Source organism: Castor canadensis, chromosome 9 (genome assembly GCF_047511655.1).
Source record: "Castor canadensis chromosome 9, mCasCan1.hap1v2, whole genome shotgun sequence".
Taxonomy (NCBI): Eukaryota; Metazoa; Chordata; class Mammalia; order Rodentia; family Castoridae; genus Castor; species Castor canadensis.
The window spans coordinates 90,881,449-90,908,946 of record NC_133394.1 but is presented as its reverse complement, the minus strand read 5'-3'; the positions used below and the strand labels follow the sequence as shown (position 1 = coordinate 90,908,946).

Here is a 27,498-nt window from a genome sequence, read left to right as displayed (position 1 = left end):
CCACTACTGACAAATGGATCAAGAAAATGTGTTATTTATACAGAATGGAACTTTACTAATCCATGAAGAAGAATGAAATCTTATCATTTGTAGGTAAATAGATGGAACTGGAAGAACATCATTCTGATCAAGGTCAGTCAGTCTCAGAAAACCAAAAATCGTATGTTCTTCCTTATATGCTTTAGATCTTTACAGATTTTAGGTCTAGGGCAAATGCAGCAATGTGGTTGGACTTAGATCACATGACAAGGGGAGAGCACATACAGGAGATATAGGAATAGGCAGAAAACTCAAAACATGAAAGTGTTTGATGTCCCCACTCCAGAGGAACTAATACAGAAACCTTAAAGCAACAGAGGTTATCATGAGAAGGGGATCAGGAACCAGTGTAAAGATCAGTTAGAGATGAATCAACATGGGTCGTAACACATGGGTACAAGAAACCAATGTTAGGAATCTCTCAGTATAGTTATCCTTAACTCAACTAGCAAAAACGCTTTGTCTTCCTTGTTATGTTTGTGTCTTTTCTTCAACAAAATCAGTGATATGGGCAGAACGGGACCTGCCTGGAACTGAGGGGGAGGAGGGGCAGGGTGGAGAAATGACCCAAACAATGTATGCACATGTGAATAAGTGAATTAAAAAAAAACCTCAGAGAACCTGCCTAGCCAAGCAAACTGAACCTAACTGCTCCCCACCACAAAGGAGCCTGTGGCTAAATAGCCTGAACAGAGTCCCCCAAATCAGCCTGGTGGGAAGGGGCACTACTGCCTATCTATCTTAAGGAAGGCCAGGGACCCCACTTTCCCTATCTCTTCCTGACAAATCACTCAAGAAGTATTTATTCTACCACCATCTTACTATTATGCCACTGCATTCTATCCTTATGTAGTCCTGACAATAGCACTCTCCTCCACAATGACTTAACTACACCTCTACACACATTAGGGTCTTATTATTCTGTAGTCCCCACATCTCTCATCTCTTCTTCCTATTCCTCTTTTTCCTCATCTCCTCTTCCATTCCCATCATTTTTACTTCCTGAGTTTCAATCTCTATGCAAACAACTTTTATTTCCCCAACACTGCTCTGTTTATTGATAATACTGCCATGGGTTTTATATTTCATGTAACTAACTGGTATAGCATGAATTCATGAATTTGTTATCACTAAGTTATAACCTTAGGTCAGTGAACAGAAATGATACCACAACCTAGCCAACAACCAATCCAACCAGAAAATAAAAATTAAGTCATGGGAAAGCTTTAGATGACAAAAACTCCCAAAGAACCAATAGCAAATCTCAAAATAAAAGCAGGGAAATGACTGCTCAACAGGTCAACAATCACACAATATTCCGATGCATAGTGAAGGAGATGAAGCCTCAGTTTCGGAGTTCAAAAGAATAACGATAAGAATGTTTAAGGAGTTTAAAGAAGACATACAAAAACAAATCAAATTCCAAGAGAATATGGATGAATATGGAAATTAATGTGAGTCAACTCCCTGTATAGCTATCCTTATCTCAACCAGCAAAATCCCTTGTTCCTTCCTATTATTGCTTATACTCTCTCTACAACAAAATTAGAAATAAGGGCAAAATAGTTTCTGCTGGGTATTGGGAGGGGAGAGGGAGGGAGCAGAGTGGGTGGTAAGGGAGGGGGTGGGGGCAGGGGGGAGAAATGAACCAAGCCTTGTATGTACATATGAATAATAAAAGAAAAAGGAAAAAAAAAAAAAGAACAGCATCAACAACAAATGTGGGAGAGAATGCAGGGGTGGGGGGCAGGAAGGAACCCTCATACACTGCTGGTGGGAATGCAAGCTAGTACAACTACTTTGGAAAACACTATGGAGGCTTCTTAAAAAATGAAACGTAGATCTGCCGTATGATCCAGCAATACCACTCCTAGGGATATACCTGAAGGAATGTGACTTAGGTTATTACAAAGGCACCTGCACACCCATGTTTATTGCAGCACTATTCACAATAGCCAAGTTATGGAAACAGCCAGGATGCCCCACTACTGACGAATGGATTAAGAAAATGTGGTATTTATACACAATGGAATCTTTTTTTTTTCATATATGCATACAATGTTTGGGTCATTTCTCTCCCCTTCCTCCACCCCCTCCCTTTACCCCACCCCTGACCCCTCCTTTTCCCCCCCCACCCCCTCGATACCCAGCAGAAACTATTTTGCCCTTATCTCTAATTTTGTTGAAGAAAGAGTATAAGCAATAATAGGAAGGAACAAGGGTTTTTGCTAGTTGAGATAAGGATACAGGGAGTTGACTCCCATTGACTTCCTGTGCATGTGTGTTACCTTCTAGGTTAATTCTTCTTGATCTAACCTTTTCTCTAGTTCCTGGTCCCCTTCTCCTATTGGCCTCAGTTGCTTTAAGGTATCTGCTTTAGTTTCTCTGCGTTGAGGGCAACAAATGCTATCTAGTTTTTTAGGTGTCTTACCTAAAAAAACCTCCCTTGTGTGCTCTCGCTTTATCATTACACAATGGAATCTTATTCAGCCAGAAAGAAGAATGAAATTTTGTCATTCACAGGTAAATGGATAGATCTGGAGAAAATCATCTTAAGCAAAGTTAGCCAGGCTCAGAAGGCCAAAAATTGCATGTTCTCCCTCATATGCAGATTATAGACCTAAAACAAATGCAGTAATATTATTGGACATGGGTCACACACTAAGGAAAAAACATGCACAGAGGAGTAGGAAAAGGGAAGGAAACCTAAAACTTGAAAGTGTTTGATGTGCCCACTGTAGAGGAGCTAATATGGTAATCTTAAACTGGCAGAGGCCACTATGGGAAGGTGACCAGAAAGTAGTGAAGAGTTCTGGCAGAGATGAACCAATATGGGTTGTAATACACTTGTGCATGGAAGCAACACTAGGAATCTCTCTGTATACCCATCTTTATCTCAAGCTAACAAAAACGCTATGTCTTTCTATTATCACTCATGTCTTCTCTTCAGCAAAATCGGAGAAGAGGGCAGAACAGGTTCTGCTTGGAAGCCAGTGGGGGGAGGGGGAACCCAAATAATGTATACACATGTAAGTAATGTAAAAATGATAAAAATAAAAAATATATATATCCAAAAAAAAACCAAAAACAAATCAAATTTCAAGAGAATATGGATAAAAAGCCTGAGGAGGCACAGAAACAACTAAATGAACTCAAAGGGGATACAAATGTTGGAATAAAATCAAGAAAGATAAATAAAAGATAAATGAAATAAAGAAGACAACACAAGATGCAAATAAAGGAGAAACTTAATAAAATCTTAAGGAAAAAAATAAAGGAAGCCCAGGATATACAAACTCTAAGTCAAATAAAAAACTACAGTTGAAAGGCACTCCAGCAGACTGAAACAAGTGGAAGACAGAATTTCAGGACCTGAAGACAAAATAAATATAAATGGAAAGTACAGATGAATACATAAATAAAAGAATGAGGAATTGTAAAAGGAATATGCAAGAACTCTGACTCCATTAAAAGACCAAGTCTATGAATCATGGGCATTGAAGAGGGAGAAGAAAAAAAAAGTCAAAGGCATAAGAAACATATACTACAAAATAGCAAAAAACTACCCAAATCTTGAGAATGAGACACCCATTCAGGTACGGGAGGCCTCTACAACACCAAACACACTACCAAAATAGGACCTTTCCACAGCATATTATAGTAAAAACAGTAAGCACAGAGCACAAGGAAAGAATATTTGAAGGCTATATGGGAGAAACATCAAATAACCTATAAAGGTAAGCCATCAAAATAATAGATTTCTAAACAGAAACCTTATAAAAGCAAGGGCATGGAATGAGGTATTTCAAGCACTGAAAGAAAACAGGCAGGAGTAGGTTTATTTATATCAGATAAAGTGGACTTCAAACCTAAATTAGTCAGAACAGACAAGATCACTTCATATTAATAAAAGGAATGATAAATCAAGAGGAAATAATAATTGTTAACTCATCCAATTTCATTAAACAAACACTACTGGACATAAAAGCACAGATAGATCCCAACATAGTGGCAGTGGGATACTTCAAAACTCCACAGTCACTACAGATAGGTCATCTAGACCAAAAAGAAAGAAAGAAAAGAAAGGGAGGGAGGGAGGGAGGCAGGGAGGGAGGAAGGAAGGAAGTTAGTTCAGAATTAAATGATATCATAAACCATATGAACTTAAGAGACATCTATGGAGTATTTCATCTAACAGAAGCACAATATACATTCTTCTCAGCACCCCATGGAACATTCTCCAAAACAGATACTTAAGGAGACAAAGCAAGTCTTAACAAATATAACAAAAATTGAAATAATCTCCAGTAGCCTATCTAATCACTATGGAAAAAAAAAACAACTAGAACTCAACAACAAAAGAAACAGCATAAAATATTCAAACACCTGCAGACTAAACAACATACTGAGTATGGTCAGTGGGTCATTGAAGAAATAAGGGAGAAAACCCCAAGAAGTTCCTGGAATCTAATGAAAATGAAAAGACAATCTAACCAGAACCTATGGGATACACAAAGGCAGTGGTATGGGGAAAGTTTATAGGTATGAGTGCCTACCCTATATTAAAAATACAAGGAGATCTCAAATAAATGACCTAATGCTGCCTCAAACACCTAGAAAAACAAGAACAAGCTAAACCCAAAACCAGAAGGAGCAAGATAACAAAAAAAAGTGCTAAAATCAAGAAACAGAGACACACACACACACAAAAAAAAACGACAAAGAATCAACAAAACAAAAAGTTGGTTCTTTGAAAAGATAAGACTGATAAACAGAGAACCTGAGTAAAATGAGGAGGGAAAAGACCCAAATTAATAAAATTAGAACAGAAAAAGAGAATATCACAACAAACATCAATGAAGTCCAGAGGATTGTTATAGAATACTTCAAAAACCTATATTTAAATAAACTGGAAAACCTAGAAAAAAATGGACAAATTTCTAGATAATATCAACCAAAATTGAACCAAGAGAATATAAATCACCTAAATAGATCTGTAACAAGGAAATTGAAGCAGCAATAAAGAATCTCCCAAAAAAGAAAAGCCCAGGACCGGACAGATTCATTGCTGAATTCTACCAGACCTTTAAAGAAAAACTAATACCAACATTCCTCAAACTTTTCCATGAAACAGAAAGGGAAGGAACACTGCCACACTCATTACATGAAGTCAGAATTCCACCCATCCCAAAACCAGACAAGGATAGAACAACAACAACAACAAAAGAATTATAGGCCAATCTCAACATAGATACAAACATTTTCAATAAAATACTGGCAAATCAAATTCAACAACATATCCAGAACACCATATAGCGTGATTGGTTTCATTCCAGGGATGCAGGAATGGTAAACATATACAAATTAATAAATGCAATATAGCATATAAACAGAAACAAGGAGAAAACCCACATGACAATCTCAATGAAGAAGAAAAGCTTTTGAAAAAACCTACAACATCCTTTCATTCTTTCCTTCAGGATATACAATACATATATACATGGAAATGTCATAATGAAACTCCCTGTGTAGACAACTTAAAATAAAAACAAAAATGTCTTTTTTCAAAAATAGAGCAAGAAGGTAAAACGGCTCCTATCTGGGGGCTGGTAGTAGTGGGAGTAGGGAGAATACAAGGAAAGAGTGTAGGAGGGTGAATATGGTAGAAATATTATGTACTAATGTATGACAATGGAAAAGTAAGACCTGTTGAAACTATTCTAAGAACGGCTGGAGAGGAGATAAACAATGATGGAGAGGGTGAATTTAACTAAGATATATTGTAAGCACTGTTGTAAATGTCACAATGTACCCCCAATACAACAATAATATAATAAAAAAACAGGTAACTAAAAAAATACAATATCCTTTCCTGATAAAAACGCTGATGAAATTAGGAATAGAAGGAATGCACCTCAACATAATACAGGTTACATATAACAAACCTAAAGCCAACATCATACTAAATGGGGGAAAACTGAAACCATTTCCACTAAAATCAGGACTGAGACAAGGGGGGTCCACTCTCTCCACTCGTATTCAACATAGTTTTGGAATTCCTGGCCAAAGCAATAAGATAAGAAGAAAGAAAGAATTCAAGTAGGAAAGGAAGAAGTCAAATTATCCCTATTTGCAGATGGCATGATCTTATACTTAAAAGACCCCAAAAAACTCCACCAAAAAATTCGTAGGCATCATTAACACCTTCAGCAAAGTAGCAAGATACAAAATCAATATATAAAAACCAGTAGCATTTCTATATACCAATAATGACTAAGACAGAATTTAAGACAAGTTTATTTACAATAGCCTCAAAAACATACATAGGAATATAAACTTAACAAAGGAAATGAAAGACTCCTACAATGAAAACTATAAAATATTAAAGAAACTGAAGAAGACATCAGAAGATACAAAGATCTCCTATGCTCATGGATTGGCATTATTAATATGGTAAAAATGGCTGTATTACCAAAAGTAATCTGTATGTTCAGTGCAATCCATCAAAATTCCAATGATATTCCTCACAGAGACTAAAAAATCAACCAGGACATTCATATAGAAGCATGTAAGACTACAAACAGCCAAGGCAATACTGAGCAAAAAGGGCAATACTGGAGGTATAACAATACCCAGCTTCAAACTATACTAGAGCCATAGCAATAAAAACAGCATAGTACAGGCACAAAAATAAACGTGAAGACAAATGGAATAGAACAGAAGACTCAGACATGAATCCACACCACTACAACCACCTGAGTTTTGACAAAGGCCATTGAGAAAAGACAGCCTCTTCAACAAAAGTTGCTGGGAAAACTGGAGCATGTAGAAGACTAAAAGTAGATCCATGTTTTCACCCTGTATAAATACCAATTCAAAGTGGATCAAATAGCTGGTGGAGTGGCTCAAGTGTAAAACACCTTCCTAGAAAGAGTGAGGCCCCGACTTCAAGCCGCAGCACAGGGGGGAAAAAAAAAGTGGATCAAAGATCTTAACATAAGGCCTGAAACCTTGAAACTAAGGCAAGAAAGAGTAGGGAATACAGTGCAACATAAAGGCCTAGGCAATACTTCCTAAACAGAACTCCAGTGGCTCAGCAACTAAGAGAAAGAATTGACAAATGGGACATGAAACCAAAAAGCTTCTGCACAGAAAGGAAACCATTATCAGACTGAAGGAATAGCCTACAAAACTGGAGAAAACCTTTGCTAGCTATACTTCTAACAAGGGATTAATAACCAGAATTTGCAGGGAGTTCAAAAAACCATAGTCCCAAGAATCAACGAACTAATGAAGAAATGGGCAAATGAACTAAACTTTTTCAAAGGAAAAAGACCAAGTGACCAAAAACCACATGAAGAAATGCTTAAAAGAAATGTGAATCAAAATCACATTAAGATTTCACCTCACTCCTGTTTAGAATGGCTATCATCAAGAACACCACCAGCAACAAATGTTGGCAAGGATACAGGAAAAAGGAACCCTCATACACTGCTGGTGGGAATGTAAGCTAGTACAACCACTATGGAAAACAGTATGAAAGCTCCTCAAAAAAAACTAAAAATAGAACTGCCAGCAGTGATCTGCCAGCAGATCCAGCAATACCACTCCTAGGGATACAACTAAAAGAATGTAAGTCAGTATACAATAAAGATACTTGCACACCCATGTTTATTTCAGTCTTCTTCACAATAACCAGCCTCTGGAAATAAGATAAGATGCCCCACAACTTATGAATGGATTAAGAAAGCATGATATTTATATACAATGGAATTTTATTCAACAGTAAAGAAGAATGAAATTTTGTTGTGTGCAAGTAAGTGGAAGGAACTGGAAAGCATCACCTTAAGTGAAGTTACCTAGGTTCAGAAAGACAATGTTCCATGTTTTCTCTTGTATGTGGAGGATAGATCCAATACAAATACAAGTATTACCATATATACATATAATATATACAGATCATGTTTCTAAAAGTGGGACTGTTAGGAAACTAAGGGAGGAGGAAAGAAAAGACTGAAAGTGAGTAATAATGAAATACATCACATCTATGTAGGATTAAGGCACAACAAAATGCACTGAAAACTGTTGAACACAGAGCAGGAGAAGAGGGAAGAATAACAATAATGAACAATGAACAGACACCTAAACAATGAAGGATAGGAATGTAAAATAGGTCATGTTAAGAAGAGTGTACTAGGGGGAGGGGGAGTGTAAAGGAAGAGAGTAAAACAGGGAGAATATGTTTGCTGTACTTTCTATACATATATGAATATGGAACACTGAGACCTGTTGAAGTTACTTTAAGAAGGGGAATGGGGTGGAGGGAGAATAATGGAAGGGATGAACTAAACCAGGACATAATACACATATATATGGAATTGTCACAACAAAACCCTCTGTGCAACTATAATATACTAATAAAATGTTTTTAAAAAACAAAGTGATTCTAGGATTAGGGATGTAGCTCAAGTGGTAGAGGAAAAGGGAGAAGAGGAAGGGAGGGGAGGGTGAAAAGGAGGGAGGGAGGGAGGAAGGAGAAGAAAAGTAAGAATTTATATATAATAACAAATACATTTATGATTTGTAATAGGAAAAAAAAACTTTTTTTCAGTTGTTGTGGTGATGGTACTGGGAATTGAACCCACAGCATCACACTAGCAAACACACTACCACCTGAGCTATACCCACAGCCCTTTTGCTTTCTTTTGTTCTTTGTTTTTTAAAGAGGGTCTCACTACCTTTTTGTCCAGGATTGCCTGGAACTATCTTCCTGATTGCACATCCGGATTAGTGGGATTACAGGTATGCACCAACACACTCAGATGGGAAAAATTCTTTAGAGAACACAGAAAAATTAAAAATACCAGAAAAAAAAATAATCACAGTATGTAAAAAGTTCTTATATTCATCAAAAGACAAATTAAACACAGCACAGGAAAAAACATATATACCATCAAACAGCTTGTATCTAAAAGACATGAACTCCTTAAAAATTACACACACACACACACACATCCATGGCTGAGCAAAATGGCCACATCTACAGAGACAAGTGAGATAAAAATTTAACTTCAAAGTAAGTTTGAAAAACCCCTGAGTTATAGATACACTTCAAACGTTCACATATTGATAATTCCTACTAAAAAGAACTCTATAATTTACTAATTTCTCATCAGTCAAATTTAAGTTTTTTTAGCCAAAAATATTTTAGATAACATTAATTGGATTTTCCTTATTTTAAGCCTTACCTTTTTTCTGGGTTATAGGAGGGAAGATATTTTTTATGATGAAGCGAATTTTAAAACAGTATAGTCAAAATATTGTGGTAATTGCCTCGATGAAGAAACTTACAATTTCTCAGGCTCTGTTTCAGAACTGTGTGGTTTAGAAAGACATTGTTCCCAGAAAAATACCTAAATTTGGTAGTATCTACATACTACCCATATTTTGAATGTTTAAAACAAATAACAACAAAAATTCTAAGTAAAATACATAATAGCTTTATGAAGGAAACCTGCATTAGTATACACTCATCTTATAGTCCCATTCCTCTGGTCTTCTTAATTTGAAAGCCTGCTTGCAGAATTTCTACAAATGTACAGTGATTCAAACTACAGTGCTTCTGGATTTACAAAGGGGCTCTATACAAATTAAGCGTGTCAAGCTGAAAATATCCTAAATCAATAAAGTGCTTAACACGCTTAACCTAGTGTAGCCCAGTCTACCTTAAAACATGCTTAGAACACTTCGGTAGCCTACAGTTGGGCAAAATATCACAAAGCCTATTTTATAATAAAATGTTAAAGAGTTCGTACAATTTACAAAATACTGTACTGAAAGTGAAAACCAGAATGACTATAAAGGTATGCATTCACAAATAAAGTTGAAAAATATGAAGTTGAATAATTCTAAACCTGGGGATCATTTATAGTCAAATTATTCATAAAAATATGCAAAAATTGTGAGTTCTATGTTCGGGTTACTACCCTAATTTGTGCCAAATTCAAACAACTAATAACTATGGATCTCTGTGATTAAGAGCAAGACAATCTTGGCAAGTTCATAACCCAGTTATTAAGTTTGTACATGACTGTTCTCAATCTCAAAATTTACATCTGTAAAATGTAAGTAAAAGCTCTGACAATATAGGCTCTTAGAAAGATTAAACAAGATAATGTAACTAAAACTCCTAACATATTGAACAGAAAGCACTCGGTATATGAAAAAAAAAAAGAATAGTTCTACTATTATGGGATATACAAAAGGCAGAAACACCAAACCTGTAAGTAGTTATAAAACAACCTGTGGTGGGGAGTGGTGGTGCACACCTGTAACCCAGTTACTTAGGAGGCAGACAGAGAAGGATCAGGATTCAAAGCCAGCACAGAAAAAAAGTTAGCAGGACTCCCATCTCAATAAGCAAGCCATGAAGGGTTGAGCACTTTCATAATCCGCTATGTGAGAAAACTTAGGTAGGTAGATCATGGCCCTAGGCCAGTCCTGGGCAAAAAGTATGAGACCTTATCTGAAAAATAACTAAGATGAAACAAAACAAATTGGGAACGTGGCTCAAGTTGTATAGCACTTGCCTAGCAAGCGCAAAGCACAGCTCAAACCCTGGTACTATGCGTGCACACACGCACAACACACACACAGCAACCTTGTTATATATTAGCTAACAATGACTTCTTTAGAGTTCATGCTTTGTCACTGATAGTTACCTGCAAGATTGTCAAGCATGAAGTTCAGCAGCTTTCGGGTTCCATCTGGGTCCTGGTATAAGTTGGCAATATCCTGTGATAAAGGATTGCCTAAAGGAAACAACACAAATAAAACCTGTAAGATTGACAATGTTGAAACAAGGCAGAAAAGAACAGTGTGAAGCCAAAGACTAATTTTCTAAAATGAATTCTCTTCAGATTTAGTTTGTTACAGATGTTTATATGAACGTAAATACTCTTTTTAAAGATAGTTATAAAGATAACTTCAAGAGTTATTTCCTGAGCTAGGGGCATGGATCAAGTGGCAAAGCACCTGCCTAGCAAATGCAAGGCCCTGAGTTCAAACTGCAGTACCACCAAAAAAATTTTTTTTCTTTCAACTATTTATGTACATGAACATACTAATCATGGATGATCAATGCTGAAGTAGGTTCTACATTTATCTTTGAAGACAGATTTCTGACACAAAGACAAACAGCCCTGCATGAGAAAGAATGAGTGGCTTCATAAACAGGAAGAGGTTTTCTTAGGATATCTGTATTTGATATAGGGAAAAGGAAAATATTTCAAGTGAGAAGAAAATCTGTTACCAAGATGAGTTAGTGAAATGTGGGAGGAAAATAAGAATTCTGTTATGACAGTGATTGGAACTGAATATTAAGAAAACACATTTATCAAATATCAAAACCAAGCTAACATTAACAGACTACAAATTCCCTTAAGAAATAAAGAAGGTATTCAAAAGACAAGAATTCAACAATAGTAGTTCATGCAAATTTGACAAAAAAACAAAAACCATGGAACTTCTAGAAATGAAGTTTCCAACTGCTAACCAAACCAAATGTCCAATATTTCACACATCACCAAAATGAAAATTAAAAACAAATGACCAAATCAGAAAGAATGTGGAATACATGAAACTCTCAAAAATTATTAATAAACTGTAAAATGTCTAACTATATTGTAAGTTTGGTTGGCAGTTTTCAGTTAACTTGAAAATGGAAAAAGAAAACACCTGAAGTGATAGAAATCCTCTACATCTTCTCTCAGATATACAGTCAGTAAAGCTGGATATTTAAATACCTGGGTACTTTACAGTATGTAATTGTAACCTATGTATGGGGAGACCCTTCATAAATGATAGGCATTAGTTTAGACACAGCTGAAAAAAATCAGTGAACAGAAAAAAGTATAGTCAAAGAAATTATCAAAAATGCATCCCTGAGAGTCAGAAAGATGAAAAACATGAAACTGAAAAAGATATGGAATTTAAAATCAGAAAGTTTAAGGTACATGAAATTGTGAGAGTTTTAGAACAGAACTTCAGTTTCTATTCCAACATGGAAAGAACCAGAAAGTTATTACTCTTGTCCTCATAGTATCAGTCACAGAACAAACTAGTACCACAAACCACTGCAAAGTAATGCTCTCCTTAACAAGACCTGCCTTCAAGGGAAACTACATTACCAGAGTCATAGCTTTATCAAACCCAAACAGATACGGCAGAAGAAAAACATCCCACCTAGCCCCTGCAACTCAGGCTCACTAAAACCCTGAAACCTATTTATAGAACTCTCTTTCCCTCCACATGTGCCTGTTACAGTAACAGAGAATTACTGCCAGAAGAACTGCAAGCCTTGGACTTAAGGACTGTTTAGGAAAGCCCAAAGGCAACAGAGGAGATAAAGTAACGACACTGGAGGAAATTTTAGCCTATGGCACAAGTACTGCAAACAGTAAACACACCTGGCTCCTAGTCAGAAAGAATAGAGACAGGACAGAGGAAGAGGCAAAATAAGAGGAAAAAAACTATACATTTTCAAAAGTGCATTCATTTTTTGGTGGTACTGGTATTCAAACTCAAGGCCTCATTCTTGCTAGGCAAGCACTCTGCTACTTGAGCCACACTTCCAAGCCCTCTTTTGCTTTATTTTTTTGGATGGGAATCTCTCAATTTTGCCCAGGAGCTGGTCTTGGACTGTGATTCTCCTTATTATAACTTGAACGTACTTGGGGTTACAAACATGGGCTATCATGTCCAGATTATTTGTTGAGATAGGGGTCTTGATCTTGCTCACTTTTTGCCAGGGCTGGCCTCAAATCACAATCCTCCCAACTCTGCCTCTTGAGTAGCTGGGATTACAGGCATGTACTACTATGCTTAGCCTCGAAACCTAATTTTAAAAAAATGAGTATGTTGATACAAGAAGCACAAAACATATACAAAGAATTTTGTATAATAAAATACCCTGTTGTGTAAACTAGAGAATGGTAATGACAAAACAGAAGACTTTAAAACACATGGGAAAGAAAAAGCATGTGCAAGGCCCTGACTCAATCCACAGCACCACCAAAAACAAATTTAAAACAATAAACAGAGGGAAAAGGGCCACATATCTCAAAAGAGTAAACAAGATGAGAACAGCTTCAAGAGCAATCACAAAAGCTAGAATACAATGAAATAGTATCTCCCAACAGTTGGAGGAGTTTGTATTTGAAATTTAAAACCCTCAATTATTGACAAGAGTGGGCAAAAAAAATTAGTAAATATGCAAAAGACCAGAGCAATTCTGTCAATCAACTTTACTGAAGTAATATTTAGTAACACTGTTCAAAAACAGAAAATCTAAGCTAGGTGATGTAGCTCAGTGGGAGAATGCTTGCCTAGCATGTGTAAGGCCCTTGGAGGGGGAGAGAGGTAGAGGAGAGAGAAGTGGGGGGAGAAGGGGTAGAGGATGGGAAGGGGAGAGGACAGATGGAGGGAGAGGAAAGAAAGGAGGGAAGGAAGGGAGGGAAGGAGAGAGGGAAGAAAGGGACGGAGGAAAAGAAGAGAGGGAGGAAAGGAGGGAGGAAAAATGTATGTTCTTTTCAGGTACACATGAATACTTACCATGAAAGACCATATTCTGGGACAGAAAACAAACCAAAAGATTTATACGTAATGAAATCAAAATAAAACTGAAAATCAACAAGAAATATCCACACAACTTTCAAATATTCTGAAATTATACATCTTAGTTCTAAATAATCCAAGGGTCACAGGAGAATTTTAAGTATCTAAATTAAAATGAAAATACACCAAATTTGGCAGATAGATATAAATGTTTGGTGTGGAATTTATAGCATTCAATGTTACTATTAGAATAAAAATGATCTAAAATCAATTACATAACTTTCACATTAAGAATTTTTAAAAAGAGAGGCAGGTATTGTAACATACAGCTATGATCCCAGCTACTTGAGAGGCAAAGGCAGGTGGATTACAAGTTTGAAGTCAGCCCAGGGAAAGGCAGCTATATAAATAACAACACTAAAACAAAAAGACTAAAGCTAGAACCAGAAAGCAAGCCAGGCAATCCTGGTGACAACAGACTACCAGTCCTAGCCACAGTTCTCCTAAGCCTTAAATCTACTGGGGGAATTTGGTCTGACAGTGAGTGCAGGCTAGCACCAGAAGAGAAATCCATTTTGTCACTTCCTAGTATGTTGGGAGTGCTAGAGCCATGTGCCATCTTGAAATGGAGGCTGAGCTACTCTGGAGACCTCAAAGCAACTAGCAATTGCATGTCAGGGAGACTGCCACAGTGTGTGGGTGGGAGATGGTCATGAGAAGCAGTAGTGGAAAGACAGAAGAATTATTTAAGCAGCAGAGAGCTTGGTATCCAAAAGGCAGTAGTACTGAGCCTGCCCTCTGTAGCCAGGAGTGAGGCCCATCACATGAGGATTCCTGCAGAGACTTGACAGCTCCAAGCCTAAGCCTGTGGCCAGCATGTAGAGGCAGCCTCAACAGTAGCAGAGCTGCCTTTCTGCTGCATGTAGTTTGCTGCCAGTTGGATTGAAAGCTCTGAACCTAGATCACTCTCTTTCCCCAGCCCTCTTCATCCTACAGGGTGGTTTACTACCGGCAGGTTCCAAAAGCACTGAGACCTACAGGCACACTTCTAGGTTCCCTCAGTTCTCCTCCTCCAGTGCAGATCTCAGTGCTCTGTTTGCTTACTCCACTCTCCACTCAGAGAGACACCACTGGGCTTGAACATTTGCTGCCCTTGGGTGCACAAACTGCGGGACTCTGGAGCAAGCAGGAATGTATACAGGCTGTTGAGTCCAAAAGCAGCTCAGTGAAATGCAAAGAAGGGAAATGCAGCCCTGAAGCAGAAAAACTGCCCCTTGACTGATCTGGTTCTCAGTCAGTATATAACGGCAGCCTGAATAGTAGGAACTACAATATACTCCAGCTATGACTCACCACTCCACATGCCTGGCAGATTTCAGAAAGAAGCTTCCCCAATTCTTCATATCTTTTTAAGTTTCAATATTTTGTTTGTACTTTTTAACTATATTTTTATATTCTTCTTACTTCATTTTTAAAAATCTTTATTTCCATTCTTCTTCTTACCTTTCTTTTATAATCAAATTTTTTCTCTTGTTCTTTTCTTTCCCTCTTCCTTATTCTTTTTTAATCTGTTTTCTTTTATTTACCCCTTCGTCCTTTTTTCCCTTCTCTGACCTCTTTTATTTTATCCATTTATTATTATCACTTTTAAGTTATTTGATTTTAACTTCAAATTTAGTCTACATTACTTTTGGATTTTCTTTCTGGTGTTATTGCTGGTATAGTATAGTTGGCTTTAATTGATTTTAATTACATTTCTGTATCTGGTTTGTTTTGGTATTCTCCCTGTGATAGCAAGTTTGTTGGTTTATTTTTCCTCCTCCTCTGAGTGGTACTAGGGATTGAAACTTCAAGGAATACTTAGACGACCCTCAAATAAAACCGTAAGAGATATCCATCCCAAGGGATGAGCAAATTGCAATTTAGAAACACAAGAAATATGAAAAAGCAAGGCAACATAAGTCCTCCAAAAGTTCATGACTCTAAAAACTGAATCCAAAGACACAGAAATGGCTGAAATGCCAAAGAATTCAAAAGCATAGTTTTAAAAATGATCAATAAGTTCAGATGATTGAAAGAAACAGATGAATGAGAAAATATCAATTCAAGAACTAGAAGAGAAATTCAACATCTTGGATGGGAAATTTACCGAAGAAATAGACTGGGTGTGTAGAGGGGGACTGAAATCTTCTAAATGAAAAGTTCAGTAAATCAAAAATCTCAAAGCATCACCAATGACTAGACCAAGCAGAAGAAAGAATATCACAGATTAAAGACAACGTTGAAGAATTACTACATTCACAGAGGAATCCTTGAAACAAAATAACTGCCAACCAAGACTACTATATTCAGCAAAGTTAGTCTTTAAAATCAAAGAACAATTAAAGAACTTCAAGGATAGGCATAAACTAAAGCAAGTCATGATCCTTAAAGCAGAACTGCAGAGGGTAATGTATAGGAATACTACACACAGAAGAGGAAGAAAGATACCATAAGCACAGAACTCAAGGATAAAATGAATCTCATCAGAAGTATGAATAAGAAAATGAAAAGTAGGAAAGAATCAAACATCTAAGATGAAGAAAAGAGAAGATAGTACATACCTCTCAATATATCTTAAATGTAAAGGATGCACACTGGATGTATAAATTAAAAACAAGATCCAAATGTTTGTTGTCTACAGAAACTTACCCTTGGCAGAGACACACATACTGAAAGTGAAAGGATGGAAAACTATAATCCGAGTAAACAGAATCCAAAGCAAGCAGGAGTAACTGGATGCAAATCTCACAAAGCAGACTTCAAGTTAAAATTAGTCCAAAGTGATAAAGGTCACTATGAATATATTAATAAAAGGAATACATCAAGAAGAGATAACATTTATAAATAGTCACTGAGTACACACCCAATTTCATAAAAGGAACATTACTGAGGCTGTAAGCATGGTTCGAGGGGTAACAGGCCTGCCTAGCAAGCACAAGACCCTAGGCTTAAACATTATATATGTGTACATATGTATATAATGTATTTAAAGATACACATACGTAAAATATAACAAACACTACTGAACATAAAGAGACCAACTGGTCCAGATACCTATTGCCTTTAATTCCCACATCAATATATCATCATTCAGCATACACACCCCCCAAAAAAGAGCCTTCAGAATTAAACTGCACAATAGATCAAATGAACTTACAGACATCCGCAGGATATCCTATCCAACAGATGCAGAATACACATTCTTTTGAGCAATACATTCAACTTTCTCCAAAACAGATATTTCAGGACAGAAACCAGGTTTTAACAAATATAAAAATACTGAAACGATTTCTTTTATCTTCTCAAATAGTGGAATAAAATTAGAAATTAATAGCATAACAACATACAGAAACTATACAAAAACAGAGATTTGGACAATGCACTTCTGAATCACCAGTAGGTCACTGAAGAAATCAGGGAGGAAAATTTTAAATTCCTAGAATCAAATGAAAATGACAATACAATTTATCAGAATCTTTGAAATACAGCAAAGGCAGTTCTAATAGGGAAGATTACAGCTATAAGTGTCTAAATTAAAATTTCAGAATAATCTCATATAAATAACCTAATGATACATCTAAAGGTCATAGAAAAACAAGCCAAACACTAAATAAGTAGATGAAAAGAAACGATAAAGATCAGAGAGGAAATTAGTGAAAGGGAGTCTATAAATAAGACTGACCAAACCATTAGCCAAATTAACCAAAAGAGTGAGAAAGAAAACCCAAATTAATAAAACTAGAGGCACTGCCTAGCAAGCATGAGGCCCTAAGTTACACCAGCACTGCAATTAAGCAAACAAAGAGGAAAATGACACAACAACAGATACCACTGGAATGCAGAGGATCATTAGGGAGTATTTTAAAAACTCACATTCAATAAATTGAAAAATATAGAAGAAATTGGTAAATTTCTGGACAAATATGACCTGCCAAAACTGAACCAAGTTTGGTTTTTTTTTTTTTTTTTGCCTTTTGGTGGGACTGGGGTTTGAACTCAAAAACTGAACCAAGAGGATATAAAACAGTAATAGTCTGCCAACAAAGAACCCTATTTCTCACCATGAACAAAAATAAATTCAAAATGGATCAAACACCTTAATGTAAGACCTGAAACTGAAACTACAGAAAAAAATATAGGAAAACGACTTTAAGATATCGGCACAGGGAACAACTTTTTAGTAAGACTCCAATAGCTCAGAAAATAAAAGCAAAAACTGACAAATGGATTGCATCAAATTAAAAAGCATCTGAACTTCAAAGGAAATCATTACAACAGTGAAGAGAAAGCCTATGGAATAGAAAAAAACCTTTGCCAGCTATTCATCAGACATGGGATTAATATATTAGCAGAATATATAATGAACTAAAAAAAATAAACACCAAAAGAACAATCCAATCAACAAATGGGCAAATGCATCAGACAGTTCTCAAAAGAAGAAGCACAACTGACCAATAAATACATGTTAAATTAAATAAGCCAGACTCAGAAAGAAAAATGTTGCATGTTTCTGCTCATAGGTAGACCTAAAAATTCAGAAATCACACACAATGTATCACAATATATTACAATATGAACTTAATGTGAGACTAGGGGAAGACAAGCAGGAAGGAGGGAATGAAAGAGTGATGCAGAGGTGAATTTAATTGAAGTACATTGTATCTATGCTTGAAAATATCATATTGAAACCAACTAAAGACTGTAAAAAAAAATGGGGATAAGAAAAACAGTACTATATTTGTGTGTGTTTACGTGTGTGTGTGTGTGTGTGTGTGTGTGTACGGAAATAGTACAATGAAACCTTTTGTACAATACATGCAAGTTAAAAAATAGTTAACCTATACTCCAGAGGCACCTGCACACCCATGTTTACTGCAGCACTATTCACAATAGCCAAGTTATGAAAACAGCCAAGATGCCCCACTACTGACGAATGGATCAAGAAAATGTGGTATCTATACACAATGGAATTTTATGCAGCCATGAAGAACGAAATGTTATCATTCTCTGGTAAATGGATGGAATTGGAGAACATCATTCTGAGTGAGGTTAGCCTGGCCCAAAAGACCAAAAATCATATGTTCTCCCTCATATGTGGACATTAGATCAAGGGCAAACAGCACATGATAAAAGCGAGAGCACACAAGGGAGGTGTGAGGATAGGTAAGACACCTAAAAAATTAGCTAGCATTTGTTGCCCTCAACGCAGAGAAACTAAAGCAGATACCTTAAAAGCAACTGAGACCAATAGGAAAAGGGGACCAGGAACTAGAGAAAAGGTGAGAGCAAAAAGAATTAACCTAGAAGGTAACACACACGCACAGGAAATTAATGTGAGTCAACTCCCTGTACAGTTATCCTTATCTCAACTAGCAAAAACCCTTGTTCCGTCCTATTGTTGCTTATATTCTCTCTTCAACAAAAATTAGAGATAAGGGCAAAATAGTTTCTGCTGGGTATTGAGGGGGTGGGGGGGAGAGGGAGGGGGCGGAGTGGGTGGTAAGGGAGGGGATGGAGGCAGGGGGGAGAAATGACCCAAGCGTTGTATGCACATATGAGTAATAAAACAATAAAAAAAACATATTCTAAGAATGGGGGTAGGGGAAGAATTCAGCTATAATACATTGTAAGAACTTTTGTAAATGATACAATGTACCCCCAGCACAATAATAAAAAAATTCAAAAGGAAATAAAATAGAAAATAAATAATAGAGAAAAAGTTGAAAAAAATAAGAAAGCTTTCAAGTACATCTGTGAGTATCAACAGCAACAGACAAAATTCACTTGGTAGCATTTCTCATCTGAGTACAGAGACTACATGAGGAAATAATAAAATGAAGTTGCAGTTTTTTCAAAAAAAAAAAAAAAAAAAGTTAACCTAAAAAAAGGAAATATAAAAGAGAAACCTGGCTTTAATTTTAAAATGCACTGAAAGCCTAAGAAAATAGTTTTTAAATGATTTAGTTCATTAACTTTAGACTTGCTCTGATACAAAAAGAAATATTATAATGTCTGGCCCTTGAGCAGTTGAGAGGACATGTACCTGACCCCAAAAACTGAAAAAAATACACAGAACATAAAGTTGGCTTGGATTCCATTCTAAAGCAATAATTAAAATTTCATAAAGGATTTATGCCACTTTCTTATCTTCTTGGAAATGGTAAATCCTGCAAATATTAAGTATACCTATTAAGTGCAGGGAATTCTGGTGGGTACTAAGGAAACAACTGTAAGCAGGATACCTATAAAAACCAGCTCACTATCGGTGTCTTGGAGACTATGGAATTGTGGGGAATTCTTTTAGCATATCTCTATTTCTAAATATTTATGTAATTAGCCTGTACTTGTTTGGAAATAAGAAATTAAAAAATAGTAAGCTGTATAAAATCAGAAAGAAAGCAAACAAGAAATGCTGGTAAGGAGGTGGGGAAAATGAACCCTTATACCCTGCTGGTGGGAATGTAAATTAATGTAGTCACTATCGAAATCAGTATGGAGGTTCAAAAAAGAACCTAAAACTAGTACAACCATATGATCCTGCTATACCAGTCCTGGTTATATACTCCAAAGAATCTAGTTCAGCATACAATAGAGACACTTGCACACAGGTGGACTAAGCTGCAAATCATGTTAAGCCAAATAAACCAGAATAAGAAAGACAAGTATTTGTTTTCTCTTATATGATAGGGAAAAAAAGTCATGAAAGTAGAATGGGGATTATTTGGGAAGAAGGAGACCCGCAGGAGAGGAAGGGGGAATAAGAGTGGGTAATAAGGGAGTGCATATGATCAAAGTATACATGTATGAAAATGTTACAATGAAACCCATTATTTTGTAGAATATATGCAAATTGAGAAACAAAAAAGAAAGAAAATGTATTAAAAACATCAGCAAGAATGATACAGTAAGAACATCAAAATCATTTGCTACACCAAAAAAAAAAAAAACTGGTTAAAATTGTCAAAACCATCCTAGTCATAGTCAGCATTTTAACAACAGATCACATATATAATGGTGTTCCCATGAGATTACAGTCACCTAGTAACATTACTGCCTTCATAACACAGTAGAGCTCAATGCCATGTTCATGTGTCTGTGGTGATGCTGCTGTAAGCTGCTGAAAACTGCATTGAAGTATGGCACACATAGTAAGGGATAGTACAACATTTGAGAAATATAATAAACAACTGTATGGTTCATGTATTTACTGTCTTAACCTTTTATTCTATTAGAACAAGGTACTTCCACTTAAAAAAAAAAAAAGTTTACAGTTGGAAGCCTGGCTCAGGTAGCCTAGCAACTGCAAGGCGCCGAGTTCAAACCCCAGCAAGTTTATTATAAAAATGGCATTCCTTGTTACATCATAGAAGCTTCACACATCCTATGTTTTCCATGTCTCTTGACTGCATCAAGAGGTTAAATCCTGTGAGTGGTCTATACCATGTAAGTACATTCTATGATGTTCACAGGATGATGGAAGTTATCTAACACATTTCTCAGAATGTATCCCCATCTTTAAGCAATGTGTTACTATATTTGAGCTCTGAAAAGTAGCCAAATGACTGCAGCAACCTAAGGAGAATTCATTTAAGAAAAAGTGAAGAATTTAATTAAAAATTACCATTTGTGGAATGCTTTTCCTAACCCAAACTGCCAGGACAGCCGGGCATCCACTGGACTAACCAAAACTAAGCTGGAGCTCTTTCAAAGCCTCATCCAACTATGTGGTGGTCATCTAACTGTGTGGTGGTCCTCTGACTGTTGTCCAATGCTGAAAGACCTCTCCCTGGATTAGGAGGGTAATGGAGTTTTTAAGGGAAAACATTATAGGCAAATGTTTTAACTTTGTGGCTATGTCAGTGATAGTAACTGTTGAGACAAATGGACTAACCAAAAAACTTACAATATAAGTTTGGAAATAAGATGTCCATAGGGGTTCTGAAAAGCTCTGACGTATTTCTGATAATTCAAAAGGGCATACATATGCAGAGGACTATGTGCCTGCTCAGGAAAGACCTATAAATACCCTAAGCTTTCACCTGTATCTGATGTTGGGGCTATGCTCAAGCAGCAAATGAAGGCTAAGGGACAGCTGTAGTGTTTCTGGTTGAGCACTGTCCCACAAACGAATAGCCACTTGACAAAGAATGGGAGATTTATTAGTTCCAGGTATTTAAAAGAAATTTCTGTCTCATTAGAGACTTAAATGACCACAGAAAACAAAGAAAAGAATTAGTCCAGAAACGCTGCTGAAGTAATAAAAACTACAATCAACAACAAACAACCAAGAATGAGATGAAATTCTGATTTCAGAACTGTCACATTTACTTAGCATGTCCAGTTCCAAACAAAAAATTATGAAACACACAAGCACAGGCCATACAGAGGGAAGTGAAAGCAATTCTGAAAAGAGATGTTGAACCTGCCACAAAAGACTATAAATTAGCTATTTAAGATACAAAAACAGTCCTGATTTTGGGTGCTTCAACTTACAATTTTTCAACTTTATGGTGATTCAAAATCAATATACATTCAGTAGAAACCATACTTCAAAGTTTGATCTTTTCTGCTTGCTTTTTGGCAGTAGAGGTTTCAACTCAAAGATTAGCACGTGCTCTACCACTTAAGACACACATTCAGTCCTTTTTGCTTTAGTTAGTTTTCAGATGTGATATCATGCTTTTGTGTGGAGCTAGTCTGGACTGCAAACTTCCACCTCTGCCCCAAGTCACTGGTATTACAGAAATGAGCTACCGTGCCAAGCTTGCTTGTTGAGATGGTGTCTTGTTAACTTTTTTTGCTCTGGTTGGCCTCAAACTGCAATCCAATCTCTGTCTCTCAAGCTGCAGGGATAACAGGCATGCAATACCAGTCCCAAATTTTGACATTTAGCTAAGAGTGGTGACATAAACCTGTAATCCCAGCTACTTGGGAGGCAGGGGCAGGAGGATCATGGTTTGAGGCCATTCTGAGTTAAGAAAATAGCAAGACCGTGTCTCAAACAAACAAAAAAAAAAAAAGCTGAGCACAGGTGGCTCACACCTATAATCCTAACTACTTAGGAGGCACAGATCAGGAGGACTGCGGTTAAAAGCTAGCCCAGGCAAACAGTTCAAGAGACTATACCTTGAAAATATCCAACACAAAAAAAGGCTGGCAGATTGGCTCAAGTGGTAGAGCACCTGCCAAGCAAACAGCAGTATAATCAGTAAATTAGAAAATAAAAAGTATGAGAATAGTTTTCTCAGCACAGGAAGACTATCAAAAAAGAAATTAAAACTACAAAAAAGGAACCAAGTAGAAATTACAAAGTACAAAACTATGACAGGTAGCAATAACTCAAAAATTTCAGTGCTGGTGGAATGGCTCAAGTGGTCAAGTATCTGCCTCACAAATGTGAGGTACTGAGTTCAAATCCCAGTACTGCCAAATACACACACACACACACACACGCGCGCGCGCACACACACACACGTATAGTAACAACAGACCAGAACAAAAACAAAAACAAAAGTGTAGCTATATATTACTCATAAGAGTTAAAACTAAGCATAAGTACAGGAAAGGTTGAAAGTAAACAAATGAGAAAAGATATAGCTAAACAGTAAGTAAAGAAAACTGGGGCAGCTGTATAGACAAAACCTAATAAGATAGAGAGACACTCACTACCTAGCATCAAGCTCCATGCAGCAAAAGTTGTAACAATATTAAGCTGGTACTACCAGATTAAAATAATATCAATATATATAAAAGCAAAAACTGACAGAATTACAGAAAAATAAACAAATGCACCATTTTAATAGAAATTTTAATATAATTATTTTCATTGTCGAAAAAACAAAAATTTCTAAAGATACAGAAAAGCTAAGCAACACTTTACAAATTTGATCTAACAGACCTGTGCCTAACATTATAGACATAACATTCTTTTTAGATGCACACAAAGCACTTACAAAAATTGACCACATACTAAGCCATAAAGAATCAATAAACATCAAAAAACTGGTTCACACTCAATGCCTCATCTGTCAGAAATACAGTTAAGTTTAAAGTTAATAATAAAAAAGCTACTTTTAAAGTCACACATGTATGGAAATTTTAGGTAATATTTTAACTATGTAATGAATCAATGAAGATATAATAACCTATACTAAAAATACAGACCAAAACAGTAATGAAAATACTTCATATCAGATTGGGTGTGGTGGTGCTTCACTGTAGTCATAGCTACCTGTAGGCTGAGGCAAGAGGATCACTTGAGCATAGGTATGTTTGAGGCTAGCCTCGGCAGCATAGAGAGATACTATCTCATAAAAATAAAAAGAAAATACTTTATATCAAATAAAAGTAATAAAACACATCAATTTACAACCGTAAATGCTTAAATTTGAAATTAATTAAATCTAAATGTGTATAATCGCATATTTAACCTAAAGAAGGAAAATACAACAAAAAGGATGAATAATATGAACAAATAGAATAGTTCAAAAGTATGTCAAGAGAATATTATGCTTTTGTAAATTAAACAAGTAAAGCTAAACAATATCAATGGTACAGATATGGCCCAACAAAAGTTACTCATTAACCATCAGAATTTCTTTGTAATTATTGTAACTACAAATACATCAAGATAGTAAATACTTTCCACAAAGAACACACCAGGCAATGATAATTTTACTGAATTGTTCTATCAAAATTTCAAAGAACAAATTCACTCAGTAATATACTAACTCTTTCAGAATCTGGATTACTCAGTTGCCACAAAAACTCATTGTGCACACAGCATGCATTTGGGCCCATTTTGTGCCTTAAATAATGTTCTTTGTTTCGGACCCTTGAGTCTCCTGTCTTCTTTGTCATTATCCATAAAAAAAGTGACTAACTTAATAGCTTATAAGTAGAGTCAAATCTCAGTCTTCACAGTTCTTGACAGACATTATCAAATTAAATCCAGCAGTTTATAAAAGCATTTAACAACATGACCAAGTTGGTTGTGTCATTAGAATGAAATGTTAAATTAGAAAAAAAATGTATACATATACATTTGTTTCTGAAATGAGAAAAAAGTAATTACTGCAACAGGGCATTCAATAAACTATCTGAACAAGGGTCAGCAAAGTAGGAATGAAAGGAAACTTCTAGAATCTAAACTTTTTTATTTTTAAAGCAATCCCGAATGAACTATGAAGGAGCAAAACTTTTTAACTTTCTAAGATAGAACAGGAAATGTATTTCTAACCATGGATAGGGAAGAATTTCCTTAGCAAGACATAAAACACCGCTAATAAAAGATTTTAAAATTCAACTACTAATTTAAAATAGCATATTTGCTCATTAAAAGATACCACAAAGAGGAAAAAAAGCCACAGAGTAAAAAAAAATGTTTCTAACACAAAACAGATAAGAACTACTACAAAAACATTAACAATTTAATCAAAAACAAACAGAACATCAACTTCAAAGAAAAAATATTAGTAGCCAATAAATACATGAAAAGATGCTCAATCTTATTAACAATTAGGAAAACGCAATTTAAGAGTACAATTAGAACCTATTTCATATTCAATAATTAGCAAAACTTAAAAATTATTGACAATACCAAGTAGAGGAAAAAAAGACAAAAACTGGAAGCCATTATTATTTTGGAAGTGTAGTTAAATACAACTACTTTTTAAACATTATGACACCTAATAGAGCTAACAATGCATAGACTTCTACAACCCAACAATTCAATTCCATTCTATGTATGCATTAGGCTACATACACTAGAATTGTGATGGTTGCACTGATTACAGTAACCCCCATCCACACGCAAAAGGAAGCAATCTAAGTATCTATAGCAGAATGAATAAATTACAGCACATTCATCTATTGGAATATAATACAGCAAACATGAAATGCAGTTACATGTATGCATGAACATGGCTGAATCATAAAAACCATGCTGAATGAAATCAAGTCATTGCAAATTATACTGTGGGATTCCATTTACGAAACAGTTAAGACCCCTTTACCAAATACATACATAATCCCAACTTCTAAATTCAGAACAATAGTAACCTCTGGAGAAGGAAGGAAGATATAATCAGGAAAGAGCAGGGAAGAAACTTATGTACAGAGGATCTACATCAATAAGACAGGAACATGCCTATTTTCCTATAATCTCACCACAAAACTTATCAAATTTTTGCAACTCTTCCAATCTGATAAGTGAAAAATGGTAAATGAGTGTAGTTAATACTTTGTATTGTTATTATTGTACCTAAGGCTAATCAATACTCCATATTTTACAATTATTTGTATCATCTTATATGAACTACTTATATTCTTAACTAGAATGTTCACTTACTGATTTCCATCAGCTCATGCATAACACACAAGTCTCTGCTTCCTGAATGAATGATAATTACATTTTCAAGTGCCTTTTTTTAAAAGGTATTGACAGTTGGATAATGACATGACACTATTTATTTAATTATTTTCTTTTTTTGAGTTCTCCAGGGAAGAATCTGCCATGGACATTTTCAAGTGCGGGACTCAAACTTTCCCACCATCTTTATGACTCTGTTTAGAATAATCACACTGATGAAATCGTAATTTATGGTTGAGTTTCAGAAAAAAATATTCAGTGTACATTAACCATTTAGAAGTCATTTAAATAACAAAATATTTAATTATTTTCTTTAAAATGTATGATGCTACTCTGTTACATTTTAAGAATAAAGCAAATTTTGTAGTAAGGGAGACAAACTAGAAATTTTTCTAATTACACATTTTTATGACTTGGGACATCAATGTGTTAAAAGCCTAAGGGCATCTCAGGGGCTCCTGAGACAGAGAAAGTATACTTCATACCTCAGAACATGAATTCTCAATTATCTTTAAATGGCTGGAAATTGTTTTTACTTATGCCTTTTGTTTCATATAATTAATACATTTGGAATTAAGAGCCTTAAGAGAACACTTTTCAACCTGCGAAAATTTAAAATAGGCTTCTTCATCTAAAATTCTTAAAATAACCTACCCTCTAAACACAGTTCTCAGATCTCAAAAGTGAATGGGTAAAAATTATTTTGTTGGGCCAGGATGATACAAATCATTAAATATTCAGTATCTATAATTCTAAAGAAGAAAAGGAAATGAAGAAGAGATACCTTCTTCCAGTTTCAAGACAAAACGGATCTGAGGAAGTTCTTTCTCATTGTCTTTTAACAATATCACAATGCTATCTTAAGTTCCATTCACATTTTTCTTTTTTTCAACATAAAGCACATAATGCAATTATTTAGACTGATTAAGAGATTATTTCGAATTTTATCTTCCTAAGTAGGAAGGGACATTTTATTTATTCAAAAGGGACAATTTATTCCTTCAATTGCTTGATAAAGCCCTTCCTATTTTTTATCATCTTAAACATTTTTAAAAGGCAGGAAGAGCTCTGGTTTTCTTTTCCTTCTAAAAATTACTTGCTCTTTTGTACTGGATCACCTGACTAGAAAATAGTATTGAATGAAAACTAAGCAAATTGTTAAGTACAGGATGAAAATTAGAAATAAAAAACACAGCCAGGTGTGGTGGTGCAACAACTTGTACGTCTAACACTTGGAAGGCTGAAGCAGGAGTATTATGAGTTCTAGCCACCAGTCTGGGCTACACAGACAGACCCTATCTCAAAAAGAAAAAATCAGAAATGGTCCAAAAGCCAAAACTTTCTGAGCACTGATATGATGTTTCACATGGAAAATTCCACTCCTGACCCATGTGACCCATGTCACAGTCAAAATATAAGCACACTAAAAATAG

At 35.6% G+C, this 27,498-nt stretch overlaps 1 protein-coding gene across 4 annotated transcripts in view; it reads right to left on the bottom strand.

Moving 5' to 3' along the window:
- Cnot6l (CCR4-NOT transcription complex subunit 6 like) overlaps positions 1 to 27,498 on the bottom strand; it is a 111,073-nt gene that overhangs the window by 32,170 nt on the left and 51,405 nt on the right. For all 4 annotated transcript variants that reach the window (XM_074041932.1, XM_074041931.1, XM_074041929.1 and 1 more), the window contains exon 5: positions 10,761 to 10,850. In XM_074041932.1, the coding sequence (XP_073898033.1) occupies positions 10,761 to 10,850 (90 nt within the window). The remainder of the gene's footprint in view (positions 1 to 10,760; positions 10,851 to 27,498) is intronic.